Here is an 18,039-nt window from a genome sequence, read left to right as displayed (position 1 = left end):
TAAATAAAATAATAATAATAAATTGAATTGAAATTTTAAATAATAATAATTAATAAAATTGAACACTTGAACAGTGTGTGTGTGTGTGTGTGTGTGTGTGTGTGTGTGTGTGTGTGTGTGTGTGTGTGTGTGTGTGTGTGTGTGTGTGCGCGCGCATGTGTGTGTGTGTGTGTGTGTGACTGTGTGTGTGTGTGTGTGTGTGACTCTGTTGTTACTCTGTCATAGTAATTGACCATAATAAATTGAACTTGAACACTTGAACATTCTATTTGTGTAAGCATAGTTGTTACTGTCAGTCTATAGCAGGGGTCGGCAACCCGCGGCTCTAGAGCCACATGCGGCTCTTACGCGCCGCCCTAGTGGCTCCCTGGAGCTTTTTCAAAAATATGAAAATGGAAAAAATATTTTTTGTTTTAATATAATTTCTGTAGGAGGAAAAACATGACAAACATTCTTAACCCTTTCGCACGTACGATTGCATCGGTGTGATCAGAACAGTCCGTGCATGACGTGATCAACTGCTAAATTCAAATGTGCTCTCGCGCGTTGGCTGGCGCTGAGCCAGAGACAGGCGCGCTCAGCTGTCATATATCACAACTTTTCAGTGTTTTCAACCACATAATGTTTATTTTAGGTTTCAGACATATAACGTTAAGTACTAAAAAAACAATACATTTAGAGCTTGTAAAATACACACTGATGTTAAAGGAAGAGGCAATAATCCTTTCCAAGACACGTTTTATTCATATCAGATACACATTGTGTAAGTAACTTTAAAGTTTACTCTATTCTTCTCCCAGTTCACCAGCCACTTACTTTGATGTATTTCGGGAGAAGTGGATGAATTCACGTGTTGTAAATCCAACAGATCCGATTCTCTGAACTGCGAATGCGGCCATCGCGCATACAGCTCAACTAACGCGATCGTTATGGTGTTTAAACAACAAAACACTTCCACTTGCATATATTTGACAATCGGAATATCAGATATTTCATGCCATATCTAACAAATTTGTGAAAATTTTGAATAAAAAAGGAAAAATGACATAAAAGCAGATCATCATTCATTCAGCTCTGTTGTTGCTGCGGTGTGTCACGTGACACGAAATGACGCGTCACCTTGGAAACCATAAAGTGACACATTCTAAATAACGGTCGCCTTGAAAAACTTTGAAAAATATTTTAAACTTACGTGTGAAAGGGTTAAAGTTTTTCCACGTTGTAAAAAGAATACACAAATAAATAAAACGTAATACATAAAAATTATAATGAAAGTTAAACTTAAAACACCATCGTACAGCAGAGTAGTCACGTGGTGCGTCATTCACTCCAGGATGCGCTGCATGGAAAATAAACATTTAATCATGAATGCTCATTATTTGTAGGCTACTTATCATTTTGATACTAGGGGGCTAATAAAGCTAATATAGACACTTACAGCATGTGTTGCCTTCATTATAAGGCTTATATAAGGCTTTAAATTTTTTGCGGCTCCAGACAGATTTTTTATTTTTTTTCGGGTCCAATATGGCTCTTTAAACATTTTGGGTTGCCGACCCCTGGTCTATAGTATTGGCCATAATAAAATTTAATGTTTCATTGTTGTTACAACTAACCCAGAGTCTTGTTGTTACAACTAACCCAGAGTAATGTAGCCATGAACTAGCTCACCTTACAGCTAACAGGCAAAACATTAGCACTAACAACTTGCATGGAAAATATCTACACAGACACACAATAAACATAATACAAGTTTGATGAGTTTAACTACAAAGCAGAAATTCCCATAACAAAAACAAAAAAAGTAAAAAAAGTAACTTTCTTATCTCAAAATTGTTTTTTCCACTCTAACATGTGCTGTGTCTGCCACAGGGCTCTACTTTATCACATGTGGAATAAGAACTAAACTGAGCGTGTGTGAAGTGAATCAGGTGATTTGTAACTAGTTCCTGATTGGACAGATTGGAATTGTTACAACTGACCCGTGTTACAACCATCCCCGGTCTCCCCCTACATATATAAATATATTTTATTTTCACAGATATATATCTGTGAAAATAAAAGACATTACGAATAAAAAAGACTGAAAATAAGCGCACGTTTGTGCGGGTACTAGATTTCTTGTTAATTATTCAGCTCGAGAAATAGGCAGAGTTATTCATCAATGTGCAACACAATTCGGATACCACATGACAACTTACAGTGATTTTTCGGGAAAAGGGAGTGAAGAGTTTTTTGCCGTTTTGAAGTTTGAACTCATTGCGACCTCTAATGAAAATGATGGATCCAGCGCGGGTGCGAGCATGGGCGTGTCGTGACGCAAGAGCGACTGATTACCATGGAAACTCATCTTGACTCTTTGAATTTTAAATCAGGATGTATACACATTGGACCGCGAAAACCTCAACTTGTCGTGAAAACACTTGTCCTATACGAAAAACTGCGGGGGCGCATTTCTTATTTCCTATCTCCCCCGCGTCCCCCGCGTAATCTACGCCCATGCCCACAAATAAAATAATACACCGTAAACCCTACAAAATCATATTATATGTCCAACAGTAATGTGATCGTACGCGTCAAAGGGTTAAAGAACATGACGAAGCGTCACTACGTCATCGCGCAGTGGGTGGATGAGCATCCCAAAATATTACTTTCTCTTCGGCGTCGATGTGATGCAGAGGAGGACCAGAGCGCTATTGTGTATCAAAAGAAAGATGCAATGATTTTTTTAGGAAAAGTGGAGAAAATGAAGCTTCTGTTTATGTTGCCTTTATTTCTCGTGTGTTTAATCAAGCATGGTAAGACACTAAGCTTATATGTTATTGTCACTTTTATCTAATCGGTTTAGCCTATAGTCGACAGAAATGCATTTTGCTGTGTGTGTGTGTGTGTGTGTGACACCATTGTAAGACATTTAGGTTTGCAGACAGACATCCCACCCAAGCTCATTTCAAGGAGTGGCATCATTCAGACACACAGATCAAGTATCAGTGTATGAATCTCAACAATGATGACATGAAATGAAAAGCTTCATGCTGCAGTGCATGCTGGGTACCAGCATAGTGCATAACTCATTAGTGCTTCATATTTCTTATTTGTGTGCCCTCGCTTCCTTTCCTCACGTCTCAGATCATCCTGTTTATGCAAGGAAAGAAAATAAAGACAGGGGAACATCTTATTTGTACGTTATGATATTATTGATCACTCAAGCTTCACAGCATCATCAGCTGCGCTCAAATGATCTGGCCTTTTGTTGTTGAATTTTGGTTATTTAAGAAATTAATAATAATTAATAATAAAGCAAAATGCCCTGTTGAAATATGTTAGATGTGTGGTTTATTAAAACTGCAAAGGTAAAGCATAAATTAAAATGATTGTGTCAGATGTGAAGGGGAGGAGAATTTGTGTGCATCAGGTTTCTGGACGAGAAAGACTTACTCATAGGAGACACCTGTGTATCATCACCTGAAGCTTCATCACTTCTTGATCCTCACAGTGCAGTTAAAGAGTTGAGATGTCCTTAAAGATAGCTTTCTTTGATCTGTTTCAGGATGGAGGACGGAGGAGCGAGGAAATGAGAAAGCATCAATATGTGTATTGAGAAGCAGCCACTGATGACTCCCAGCATGCATTGTGGCATGAATTAATCATGCAGCTGAGTTGAATTGTCTTATTGTTTTCTTTCTTTTACTATTTTATATTATTTTTGCTGTTGTTTTGTTGTAACATAAGTTGCTTGTTTTGTGATGTTCAGAGTTTATCTGTTTATCGTAATATTATTTGGATTGTCATTGTTGAGATTCAAATGCTGATTTGTGATGTCTTTGTGTCTAAATGAGGTCGTTGTGAAGTGAACTTTCTGTGCACAATGTGTTTTTGAAATTCTTCAGATTGTCAATTATGTTCCTGGAGATCTAGCTTGTTGTAAAGTTCAGCTCCAACCCTTATCAAACAACTGAAGCCGATAATTAAGATCTTCAGGAGAGTTTGATCAGGAGATCTGAACTCTGCAGGAACATAGATCTCCAGGAACAGGATTGGGCATCTCTGCTGTTAATCAATGATGTTCTACTGCTCTTTGCTTGCATGTTACATTATGTATACAGATAGAAAAACATTTTCACAGCACTTTCCTGTTGTATAATGTTGTTTGGCTCATAATGAACTGTTCATTTCTTATACAGGAGCTTCTGGTGTTGAGCCAGACAGAGTGTCAGTGATGGAGGGAGATTCAGTCACTCTAAACTCTGGTGTTCAAACAAACCAACAAGACAGAATTAGATGGTATTATAATGACATCCGCATCGCTCAAATCAATAGAGATCAGAGTAAGATCTGTACAGATGTTCAGTGTAATGAAGGTACTGAGAGATTCAGAGACAGACTGAAGCTGGATCATCAGACTGGATCTCTGACCATCATGAACATCACAAACACAGACTCTGGAGTTTATCAACTACAGATCAGCAGCGGCAGCAGCGAGAGTAAACATATCTTCAGGATTTCTGTCACTGGTGAGTCTATGTTTGAAATCAAGTCTTGTACATTTAAATCACATCATTAATGTGTTTAGTGATATTTTTACAGTGACATTTAGAAGGATTTTTTCTCTTGTGAACATTAATACACATACAGAATAAAGATAATTTCTTTAAACACATTTTCTGTTAAATTGAACTTTGTAGATTTAAATATACACTTTGATCAGTATGACTGAACATGTTTAGTTTTTCCATTGGTTATTAGTTTTGATAGTTAGTTTTGTTCTGACCATTTTCCATCATATCATCTCAGTTCATCTTTTCATATCATCTGCATCTATTTCATACTCAGTGTTTTTTAGTTCACCAGTATAGTGAAAGTTCTTGAAAAACTGAGGCTTACACGGATGTAAATTTTCTAGTTTGTTTACTTCAGAGAGAAAAAAACAACAACTGGAGTACTTGACAAAGCTAAATCGATAAACAACGATATCAGCATACTTATTATGTACTTAAAGTGAATCAGGTTGGGGTGCCATCATTGCAATCTTTCAAAATAAACACAAAACATAAAGTAATAGTGTTTTCTCATTATTTACACTTAGTAACACATATGTGTCTATTCAGAAACAATAATAATTATTGAACAACAAAAGTTACAACAACCAGGAATCAAAGTGCAGAGGATTAGATTTAAACTATGTTTATAAGGACAAAACGTGAATAAACGTTGTTTTTCAGACTGAAAGTCAAGAGAGCGTGTTTTTGTCTCTTTCATATAATCTGTTCTCTCATGTTGTGTGTCTGTCCCTCAAAACAAGATCCTCCAGCATCTGTTGGTTTGTGTTTCAGGTGTTTCTGCTGCTGAACGAGAAGAAGAGGAGAGAAAGGAGGGAGAATCTGTCACTTTATACACTGGTGTAATAAACAACACAAGTGATGTGATGACGTGGTATTATAATGACACTCTCATCACTGAAATCACTGGAGATCAGAGTAAGATCTGTACAGATGATCAGTGTAAAGAGAGATTCAGAGACAGACTGAAGCTGGATCATCAGACTGGATCTCTGATCATCACAAACACCAGAAACACAGACTCTGGAGAATATAAACTACTGATCAACAGCAGCAGATTCAGCATCATTAGGAGCTTCAGTGTTTCTGTCACTGGTGAGTCTCATTTTGTCATTCAGTTCATTTTCCAATGAGCAGTTTTAGAAAACCATTCACTATATTTAAATCGACTTAGTAAATGTTTTCATTGTGGCCTGTGTGAAAAGGTGATCTTTTTGACTCTACATTGAAATATAATTGAGATCATCTCTATCATCTTCAAAACAGACTCACAATTTTGAAGTCTATTGTTAATAACAAGATACAGTAAGTGCATAATATCAATCAGTTTTCCTGTGAACATTGTTTTCTGTTGATCTCACAGAGCTGATGCTGTTTTAACTGATGTTGCTCAAAAACACACCAGATGCTGCAATTTACAAGTTAAATCAAAATCATGGGACTGAAAATAGAAAGATGTAAATATCAATCAACAGTATTGGCAAAATCAATTATCAGGAAATCTCCAATAATGACTGTGTGTCTTCATCTGTTCCAGATTCAGGTTCATCTTCAGCTGTTATAGCAGGAATAAGTGCTGTTGTTGTTCTGCTGTTTGTGACTGTAGCAGTCACTGCTGTGATGTACTCTCGTCACAGGAGATATATAGCAGCAAGACATTATGGCAAGTATAACATACAGCTGATTATACAAAATGTAAATATGGGATTAATTGTGCAAAAATAATCTTTAGAAATATGACCTAAGTAAGAGTTTGTGTTTTTCAAACAGGAGACGAGACACCAGACAAAGGTGATCAGGTGAGATACTGTGAGCACTAAATCTATCTGCAAAAAAACTGAATTTACAGCAGACTGACAACTGTGAGAACTGTTAAAGCCCTACAAAATTGAAAAACGAATTGGTGTGACATCAGTTCAAACAAAAACAAAACATTACATGCCAAAACAAAGTTAGTTTGGAGTTTGTTTCAGGAGTTTGAAACCGCTTGCTTTGAAATCCCATTGGTTTGTGGTGATTATGTTAAAGGTGTGACTGTTTTCTCACTGCTGTCCTTTTTGTTGAGTGTTTATTTTGTTATTGAGAGGAAAGTGTGCAGCACATATTTACATATCCATCTAAACTCGCTCTCAGCAGTGTATGCGGCGTCTGGATGTTTGCATACAGTATATCACTAGTCAAGAATTTCAAACTTCTTTTTACCCCTGAAGTGAAGCAGGAAGAAGAACTTTACTATAAGTATATCTAGGCCTGGTGTTTATCTGTTCGTGTTTTCTCTTCTTCTGTGAATGTATGTGTGGTTTCATTCAGAAATCATCACATAGAAACACCAATTCTAATTGATGTATTTAAGAGAGCGCTGCTCTTGTGTTGCTTTACTTCAGAAAGAAGAACAGGGGTCTTTACATTCAACAAATATCATAGAGAAAAACACGTTTCTGTGTTTGTGTAACTGAATCATTAATCCTGACCATTTGTTTTAACTTCTGTGAATTTGTTTTAGTTCTTTCAGATGAATTTGATCCCAGACCAAAGGCCCCTTATTGACAATTTAACGAAGGGTGTCACTAATGAAACGTCCCTTCATCAGCCTGATAATCCACAGATGGATGCTGCTAAAATGACGTAATTTAATCAAACAAAGACTTTGCAGACGGGTGACCCTGATGACATACGGCCGAACCTTCGCAGACGGGTGACACTGACAGGGCTCCCAGTGGTCAGAAAGAGCCTTCACAGATGGGTTACACTAATAGTATGCCCCTTATTCAGCCTGAGACTACATGACATTAGCAGCAGTAAAACCAAGAGTGCTTGAGGATTTCCAGTATGTAACTGTGGAAGGATTATTACAGTAGCTGATCCAGACAGGAACAGTGCTGGATAATTTTCCCCCAGTATTGCCATTTCTTTAATCATTGGCAGTTTCACTCAAGACCTAATAATGCACTGATCTGTTGTAATCAGATCCATAGTAATGTCATACTGCACACTGCAAGTGCTCTTCACAGATCATATGCACAAAACACATGAGAATTTGAAGGAATCTGTACTGTAGAAAGAGTTTTAATATCTCTACAATTTTAGCATTGGTCTATGCTAGCATTTAGCATTTGAGCTATTTCTAGTTACAAAGTGTTTTTGCAGCGTTGAGCAGTGAAGCCAGTCACAGACATTTCTGTTGATTTATTTAACGCAGAGGTCAATCAGAAGTGTTAGTCAGAATCCATTCACCACAAAAAATGCAGTTGTTTTTTTCAGTGCTGAGTTCTTCATGCTTGTAAATCCTCTCATTATAACAAACACTGCAAACATGATATAAATAAGAGATCTGTATAAATTGTGCAGTGTTAGCTTTGATGAAGCTTTGTGAGTTTGCGATGAACAGAGTGAGTGACAGCTTTTTAGTGATTCTAAATGGGGCATGAACTTTTAGTAATTTGGATTACGATGTTTACGATAACAAAGTTGACAAGAAGGTGAAAAAAATTTAATAGTTGACATTGTGTTATGTTGGACTAATTTAAACTGCTTGCATCATACCGCATTTTTTATACATAAATCCATTATAAAACACATAAAAAATTACATAACATGTTAATTGTGCATGACTATGCAGTTACCATAGGTATTAGTTTAACTATTTGCATTTGCCACTTAAACTATCCTTTGGAAAAATGAGTGAAATCACAAGTTACCGACTCTTCATGACAGATGTTTGTGTATTATTCTGAAATAGCTGTTTTAGACCCTCTTTACTGTCAATGCTAACACTGTGGGCCATGCTTGTTTTAAGCAATAAGCGTAGTGTATTTTCTTTAAAAAAAAAAAAAAAAAAAAAAAAAAATTCAGTTTTTTTTATATATACTTGACTAAAAAAATCCTAAGTGTCTTGTTTTAAAGGAAACCATGACTAGGACTGTAGTTATGAATTGCAAACATTTAAATTTGATTGCCATTTTCCAGTGTATACTCAAAAATGGGATGACAGGAAAGAGGCTAATTTATTGCTCTTTTATGTCCATTTGTTGTTTAATTCTTTTGATTATTTGTTAGTTGTTTATTTCCGTTTACTTTATATTTATGTTCATTTTTATCAACATTCATGTCATAGTAAATTGCAGTTCTTATTGAATATGCATATGTATATATATATATATATATATATATATATACAGTGCAATGCATAAGTTAATACACCCATGCTAAAGTTGACTAAAAAGAGGAATAAAAAATCATATTTTGGAAATTGAACTTAATGCCTTAATTTAAAAAATTAGGAAAAAATCCAACCTTTAAGGACACCAATTTTCTTTGTGAATGAATAATGTATCGTAAATAAATAAATGTTCTTCCTTAAAATACATGGTGCATAAGTTAGTACACCCCTATGTTAAATTCCCATAGAGGCAGGCAGATTTTTATTTTTAAAGGCCAGTTACTTCATGGATCCAGGATACTATGCATCCTGATAAAGTTCCCTTGGCCTTTGGAATTAAAATAGCCCCACATCATCACATAGCCTTCACCATACCTAGAGATTGGCATGGTTTTATTTCAGTTAGCCTAAAAGCTAGTTTGATTAGCATTGTGTATTTTAAGGAAGAACATTTATTTACGCACTAATAGAGTCTGGGTTCGGGCCGAATACCGAGCCCGGAGCCTCTCCTCGGACAGCACGTCAAATATGCATTTATTCTATCTGCCTTATTTGTAAGTGTGAACTCGTGAAATCTCAATTCTCAAGCAGCTGTCGTTTTTGTTGTTAACGAATTAAACCCAAGCGCTCGTTGGTGACGTAGATGATTACGTTGCTCATCTGTCCATCATCGTATAAAGCCCGCCCTGACAATTTGATTGGTCCGAATAATTTTTGTTCGGGCATAATAGCTCCTCAACGGAGCGAGTCCAGACCAAACTTCCCGAACAAAAAAATGTGTGGGCGGGGCTAAGTTCGGCTGGCATCCAGGCTACTAAGTTTATGGATTTTGAATTAGAATTGGCCTTTCTGTGTTTCCCTTACGTGCTCCTATGTATATCTATGAAAAACCCTGTAGATTCACATGTAGCACTATTCTGTAATAAAACCGAAAACATCTGGCTAATGAACACTTGTATCTTTTGTAGAGTGATCACTGTTTATCCTATTTTTGGTTTTATTTATTGAGTTGGTCAGTGTCTTTGTGGGCACTAGTTCATTTGCTATTGCAAGCTATGGAATGTCACATTCTGGAATGTGTTTTATTTTTTTTTTTTTACTAACATGAACTCATTTTTCACTTTTAACATTTAACATAGGATCTCATCACAACAAATCAGAAGTGACTTTAATTTCTTTTTTATTTTAGCAGTTAACAGACTGAATCAAATCTGGACAAAAACTGGATGTGCACATTTAACTAAATACAAATTTCACAAAATAGTCATGAAAACAATATTGTAATATGAATTATCATTGAATGTCACTGCAAATTGTAGAGTCCATGAGGAACACTCAGTGAATGGGGGTCGTAAAGATGGATAGGTGTCAAGTTTTCCAGAATTTTGTGTCAGCTCTGCTCAAACTTGAGATGGCATTCAGACCTATGAAGGACGCAAGAGGACAACTCATTGAACTTTACTGTTTTTATTTCCTTCTGTTTGTAAGGGCATGGCAGAAGCAATAGTAGTTGCAGTAGCTGCAGTAGGTTAATAATTTTTAAAAGAAAGATTGAAACAAAACAAATATACATTAATATAAATCACCGTATTAACTACAGTATAATCAACTAAATCAAATGCCTTGACAAATTATAAATGTTTACAAACTTAAAACACACCTTTCAATCTCAAATAATTGGTCAACACAAATCATACTAAGCTTAGCATCAATCAGTAGTGATGGGCAAATGAAGCTTTGCACTGAACCACTTAGAAGAATTGTTCTGAAAATGGGTTCCTTACTCGAAGCTTCAGTAACAGCGACCTCGCCTGGTGAAGTGCCAAGACTGCATCTAAATTATCCCGGCTAGATAGTGGACAGGAGGCTTTACGGTGCGTTTCCACTGGCGCGTTGCGAGCGGAGCGGAGCGAGCGTTTTCAATGAATTCCTATGGAAGTCGAGCTTCACGCTCGCGCAGTGCATTTTGGGATTGCCAGCGGACCGGAGAAAGCGTTGAGAGCGACCGAGAGCGTCAAAAGGTTGGGCAGTTCTCGACTTTATGCAAATATCAAGCGAAAAACGCGGTCGGCAGCCAATTGCTGAGGTTCGGGATGTGACGTCTGTTTTGAGAGTTTAAAAATATGCAAATTGTGCCGGAGTTTATGCTGGATTTAGTGCGTAAATCATGTTGTTTACAAATTAGACGCTTTGCAGTTGTTATATATATGTTAAAGATTTTAATTTGGATGTGTTCATTGTGATTATATTACTGGGTTTATAAAAGTTTATAAAACTGAAAGGAAAACTTTGCTTGGGGCATTTGGAAACAAAGCTTGTCTATTTCTAAATGTAATCGCGTGCATCGCTGATGATTATACTGTCCGTGTGTTGAAAAAAACTTACATTAAACACACTCACAGCAGACACACCCCAAAGCGGAGACGTTACAGCGTTGCCAGCGGCACTGAGCGGACTTTTGACGCTGTAGTGGTGCACGCACCTACCTACAATACTACTAAACATAATAATGACATTTTACAAATTCAAAGTTGATATTTTACATCAACATAATTTAAGTTAATGTGCATACCAGTTGCGTCTTCAAGTTTGAATTTGAGCTGAATGTGTGAAAGTCCTTGTTCAATAGATCTCCAAACTTTTTCACCTGCATGTGCCAGGGGGGCAGGGATTTGTATTATTTTGAAGGTACCCCCGGGCGCCGCCATTGGCTAGCGGAACCCCTCCTGCTGTTAGCATCCCATTAGCCGCGTTTCCACTGTCGGGCCAGGGCCGGGCCGTGCTAGTGCGTGCCAGGGCCAGTCGCGTTTCCACTGTCACTTCCGGGGCTTGATCGGGGCTTACTCAGGGCCAACGGCCAGGATTTCTGGCCCGTCGAATACCTTGGGCCAGAGCGGGCCAGCTCGGGCTAGAGGAGTGGTTACGAACAGAGGCGGAGTATACCTGAGTCGAGAGACGGCAGCGCCGGATGATTCTGTCAGCATTAAAGACTTTTAAAATAATTTAACTCGCGTTCATGTTTGAATGCCTTGTGTTTGTGATGCAAAAGACTATGCGCGCTAACCGTTACCATAGTAAACATAGTAAACGCTTGAAGATACGCATAGTAAAAAAACATACGCTTGAAGAAATCCGACCAATCATAAAGGCTATCACAGTCATGTTTTTATTTTATCTGTCAGTAGCCCACGTCTCGTCTCTTTATACCGGACTATCATAAAATAAAGCAACTTTTTTTTCGGGAGCTTCCTCTGTGCAGAAACGAGGACGTTATAAAATACATCGTTGCTGAACTTGCTAAGCTAAGCATTCAGTGAACAACGCTTCAAGTTCGGGAAAAAATTAAAAAGTTGTGGGCGCAGTACAAGGCGATTAAAACGCACAATGGACAAAGCGGTGCCCAGAGAAGGAACTTTCCATGGTTCGACTTGATGGACGGTGTGCTGGGTCACCGTCCATCAGTTAGTGGAGAGACAAGTCGGGACACTATGGCAGCCGCGGACGGTGAGTTAATACATGCTATCTTCTTAAAATCTAAGTTTTCTAACTTCCTGCCTGAATGAACATCATAATTCCCGCTGAAATGGGTGGGGTTGTATGACGTTTGATCCAGGAAGGCGTGTTAAGGGCGGGGTTTAGGGCAGCGCTGCAGGGCTAATGGCCCGGCAGTGGAAACGCAAGCCCGGTGCTTGAGGCCCGAGGCCACTGGCCCGGCTCGGCTCGCTGTTAGCCCTAGCCCGGCCCTGGCCCGACAGTGGAAACGCGGCTATTGACTCCCATTCATTTTGGCGTCACTTTGACAGCGAATAACTTTACATCTGAGGCGTTTAAAGAATCCATTTGTCCATTATTTATTTCTAAAGAAACACGAAAATGTATAAAAGGCTCCATTACCTTGTATCTTACGTTATGGCCCCGTAGAAGCAGTTTTTGTAAAAATAAGCTAACGATTGCATCATACCCACGCGACTCTCTGTCGCACAGTAGGAAATTACCGTATGGACAGGAGGAGAAGCTCGCGGGCAATCGGGGGGACATGGAGGCAAAATGACAAAATAATGAATCAGAATACTTAGCAAAAGTTACTCCTGCTCCTAGCTCATGGACACCTCCTACTCACACTCTCCGTCTCTGCAAGTTTCGGAAGGGAATGATTCAGATTTCGCTTGGCACAGCTACTAGAAGACAGACGGGTTGCTCACGTCACATCTACGTCGTCAAGCTCAGTGTGAGTCTGCGCAGTACGCTCGACCATCAGGAAGTTAGTGCCTCTAATTGACTTCACTTGTCTCCGTTGAATCCAATGGGGTCGCTGTGTCCAGTTTATATACTGTCTATGCATGTGCTCTCAGAGGTGCACCACTATATTGTTCCCCCCTGGAAACACAACTTCTCAGGTTCCAGCTCAGCCACCACACTGCACTGTCCTCTTCAGGAGTTTCTTTACATGGAGGAACTTGAAGTGAATACTCATTTTTTCTTGACGAAATAGTAGGTTTTAGCCAAAGATCTAACGGCAGGTGTTTATAAGTGAAAAAAAAAATAACAACAAAAAACTAGGAACACAGGGAACAAGGGAACAGAAAAACAATCAAACCATAACTTACAAAAACTGACAAATCAACAAGAGAAACACAAGGGCAATACAGACTAACAAGCTTAACAGAGTAACCAGATAATAAATCACACCTGGGGGATTATTTATTGTGTATTTAGTTCCTGTTTCCTTGTTTCCATTGCTGTCTTGTCAGTTTCCATTGATACACTTGTTTATCACCATGACAACTAATCAGCTTTACCTGCCCCTCATTAAGCATCACTGCACAGTTTATTTATACCCTTTGTGTTTCAGTCAGTGGTTGTTGGTCATTAGTTATCAGTGTTACCAATTTATTGTTTAAATATATTTATTTTGTCACTATATTTAATGATTTCCCCTTTTGAGACAAATCTGACAACTTATTGGACAAACCTTATCTAGATTGCGATACTCATTTATGTTTATATATATATGTATATCAGTTAACTCACCATTATGACGTCATATAGCGATCAGTTTTAGCAACTTTCCATTGAAAGCAGTTGTCAACACTGTCAGCTATGTTTCTGTCCAAAGTTGCGAATTTAACTCGTGCGTTAAATTGGAATATCACACAATACATTTGCAAATAAAGCACCGTTTCCATCCAGTGAGTCGAAGAGAACTAAATCGTCACTTCCTGATAAACTGGCGCTAAAATCACTAAGAAAATTAAGTGCAAGAAGCCACTGTATATAGTTACTGTCATATGTAATTTCTTGCATCTCAGAGTGCACAGAAGAAACGTAATAAACATGGTAAAACATTGTTTAACTCTCTGGGTGGATGCCTGCTCTTTGGGAACACAGTTGAGTGAGACATTTCTGTGAGGTAACTGTACAGAAACACTTTGACACCTGACTTTCCTCAGGCCTTTCAAAATGACTAAAACAACATTTCAGATGCTGTGCAACTAGATCTGCCCGCTGGTTTGTCCAATTATGTCATCCTATCGCACAATTCACATTACTTTTTCGATGCGCATCCTGGAAATTATTCGGGTAAATGTGTTTCCATCACATTTTATGCGCATGTTTTGTAATCGGATAAAAAATTTATCAGACTCAATTGCACATTTGTAGAATTTATGCGCATTTGTAGAATTTATACGCATCTTGGTGTTTACATCAAACAACATTTTTGTATGTGATATTCCAAAAAGCACATAAAATAGGTGGGTGGAAACAGCTATATTGTCCTTATACAATTATTCAAAGTTACAGTACTAAATAAAGACTGCTTGCTAAGATCTTCACCTTTCCTTGTCCCTGATATACCCGTGACAAGAAAACAGGAAGTTTAAGAAATGTTCAGGGACAAACAACGAGAACAAATGACAGGAGGAGGAGCAGCAAGGGGGTGAAGGCCTATATCACTGAAGTGGATGTGCAGCCTTCATGTTTTACGTAATTCAAATAATGTTCAATGAATTTCAGCCTTATCTACTGTTATCTAACCCATAAGGAAAAAATGTATCCGGACAATTTTTACTGGGGTTTACAGCTACTGTTTTTGTTAATGAAATAAATGTACATGTCATTTAAAGCTCAAGCTTCTGCTAAAAGTTGCTTCATCTGTAAAAGTTGCTGGCACTGGTACCAATACTCTCAAATCTTATAGTCTGGCACCCTGTTTAAAAAAGAGGTATGAGATCAAGAATAGTTCCTCTTCAAAAACTCCTCTTGCAAAATCTGGAAATAAGTACTGAAACTAGCAGAGCATGTCTGCAGGATCACAGCATGCGTATGTGAGTTCATGGATATACTGTATAATATACTGTATATAGAAATGCATACCCTTGAATATCAATCCTGATATTTCACAAACACATAGTAATATCGCTGTTTGATTTTAGTAGATATTGTATCTGTCAGTTTCAGTATTTTGTAGAGCTGTTTTGTCTATGCAGAAGTGAAATGTTTTCATATGAACACGAATGGAAAACAAAACACCCTTCACCCATAGACTATTCTCAGCCGAGACACATCCCAGACAGCAACATAGTGTCGACATTAAAAAATTACTGTCAGGATTTACTAAAGAGACGGTGTGGACAGGGTTATTTGCATAGGCAGTTTCCCTTTCAAACGCAACATTTATGGGAGGAGAGTATTTAAATGTATTATGCAAGGTCATTTTGTGCTAGTCGATTGGTATTTGCGCCATTATTTACAGCAACAAAAAGCATTCTTTAACCAGACGGTAATATGCGCTGCAGCTCTTGGTAGATGTTTAGTAAATCTGACCCATGGTCTCTTTAACGAGTCAAACATGAAATTGCTCCAATGAACCATACAATTTAGATGATTTGTATTACAAGGCAAATTCTTTTTAGGGGATAATTTCTTTCATCAATCTTTAAGTATCACATGTGGTGATTCTCACAATCCCTAAACTCAACCAAAGACAAACTGAGTGCGATGGCACAGATCTGATACAAGAAAAACACTGAAGCTTGATCATGTTTTAATGGCAAGAGGTGCATACTCCACAAGATCCTCCTCTTTAATATCCTGTGAAAAAAAAAAGAAATACAAGAGATGATTATAGGCTACTAAAAATACATAATGAAGTGGGACCCTCTTAGAAATTAACTCCTAGAAAGACACTTGACTATATTGACAGTATAGTGAAATAATGTCAGGTTGGACATTAACAATCTGATCTGATATGTGATTTTGCTGTCAGATGGTTTAACAGAGTGAGTTTCTGCTAAAATAAACAAACAAATGTTCAGTCCACTTAGAAGAACTTAAAATCATTTTGTGTTGGGACTAAATGAACCACTTATGATGAAATAACTAATTGCATTGTTGATCTACTGTATACTTCCCAGCATGCTTTTAGCACTGCATTAGGAGAGTAAATGTTGAAATAAAGGAAATGTTGCCTCAAAAATGTATACAAATAAATTACATTATCTTTTCTGGAACTATGTTTTCCTATAGAGCAGCTTAAATAAGGAATCTTACCAATTTCTGTGTGTTTCTTTTGTGGAATTCTGTATCAGCGTAAATGATCTCTTTATCAGGAGTCTGAACTGTTTCTACAACAACAATAATAGATGCATTAACAACAAGACACAATCTTAACTAGATCTGTTTATTTTGCAACATGTTATATAGGGCTGTCAGAGTTAAAGCATTAATGTGTGCAATTAAATGTTTGAAACACACGAGATAATCAATGACCAAGAAAACCAAAACTGAGCAGAGCAGAGAAACATGAACTAAATAAAACAGAATATACAAGTCCCCAAACGGGACAACAACAGTGCTGAATGCTTCATTCTGATTGGTTAACGAATATTGTAATGTGTCCTATTATTTTCCAGTAAATCCAGTTAAAGTAGTTCCCTTTCATGGTCACTACGAGTTACATCGTGACGTCTCCGTTCCCTACTCAGGGAACGAGGGTTACATACATAATCGAGACGTTCCATAGCCTACAATAGCAAATGAATAGTGCCCACAAAGACACTGACCAACTCAATAAATAAAACTAAAAATAGGATAAAAATGTGAAGCTATTTACATGTTTCCCCACTAACACACACACAGACAGAATACATATTTTTGATAAAATATTTTGAAACTGAAAAGCTACATGTCGTTTGGGTTTCACTTGCCTTCTTGATCAGTTTTTCCGGGTTTCCTGCAGATCCAGAAGATCCCAAATCCAGCAACAATCATCAGAGATCCAGCAGTAGAGATCAACACTATCAGAGACACTGAGACTGGAGGAGGAGAAGAAGAGAGTGTATCCAGCTCTGTAATGATGAAGAAAGAATTGAACGCATCAGTCCGATCTACAACAGAAGACAGAGATCAGGCCAGTAAACACACACATATATCATCAGTGCTGTGGTACCTGCACATGTGTGACAGAGTGTGTTGATGTCCAGATGTGTGGTCTGGTTGCTGATGGGATTGTTCAGCACACAGCTGTAGGTGTTTTTATCCTGATATTCCACCTCCAGAGGTAGAGAGAGACTGATGCTGAGATCACACACACTGATGCTGGACAATACACTGATTCCTGCGTACCAGGAGAGAGTCGCATCACACACATTCAACACTGATGAACACACCAGTGAACATGATGATGAAGAACAGTGTGAAGAGTCTCTGCTGATGACAGGAACAGGCAGACGAGCTGAGAAACATAGAGAAATAAACAGACATATGAATAAGTCCACACAACAATTTTCAATCCAGTGTATTGAGAGTTTTTACAGTCTGTTACCTCAAACTTTAAAATGATTCAGCAATGCAATATGTTGATGTATAAAACAAGTGTAAAAGACAGGACAAATGACCTCTACTCACCATAGACAGAAACACTGAATGTCTTTGATGTCAGTTTCGCTCCCCTTATCACTAGTTGATAAACTCCAGTATGTTCAGTTCTGGTGTTTGTGATGGTCAGCGATCCAGTTTGATAGTCCAGCTTCAGTCTGTCTCTGAATCTCCCATCCAGAACATCATAAAATGTAGAGGAGATTCGATTCTCTTTGCTGATTTTAGCTATCGAAGAGTTTTCAGCTCCAAATGTCCACAGTATGTCGTCGTCTTCATGTATTTCAGTAAGATCAGAGTTTAGAGTGACAGAATCTCCCTCCATCACTGACACTGACTGTATTTCATTTGTCTTAGTGCCAAACACACCTGGAGAACATAAAGAGGTTTTGATAGTTTATAAATCCTAAATCATCTGTAGTTTTTATTATTTTCATGTGAACT

At 37.9% G+C, this 18,039-nt stretch overlaps 1 protein-coding gene across 1 annotated transcript in view; it reads left to right on the top strand.

Annotated features, from left to right (window-relative positions):
- LOC309474959 (uncharacterized protein) overlaps nt 1-6,379 on the top strand; it is a gene marked incomplete at its 3' end in the record, with an annotated part of 49,878 nt that extends 43,499 nt beyond the window's left edge. The window contains exons 2-5 of the mRNA XM_082137578.1: nt 4,185-4,514; nt 5,334-5,654; nt 6,103-6,222; nt 6,330-6,379. Of these exons, the coding sequence (XP_081993704.1) occupies nt 4,185-4,514; nt 5,334-5,654; nt 6,103-6,222; nt 6,330-6,379 (821 nt within the window). The remainder of the gene's footprint in view (nt 1-4,184; nt 4,515-5,333; nt 5,655-6,102; nt 6,223-6,329) is intronic.
- Between the last annotated feature and the right edge of the window lie 11,660 nt (nt 6,380-18,039).

This window comes from Leuciscus leuciscus (assembly GCF_965113295.1).
Source record: "Leuciscus leuciscus genome assembly, chromosome: 15".
In the NCBI taxonomy this organism is placed as follows: Eukaryota; Metazoa; Chordata; class Actinopteri; order Cypriniformes; family Leuciscidae; genus Leuciscus; species Leuciscus leuciscus.
This window is presented reverse-complemented; position numbering and strand designations above follow the sequence as displayed.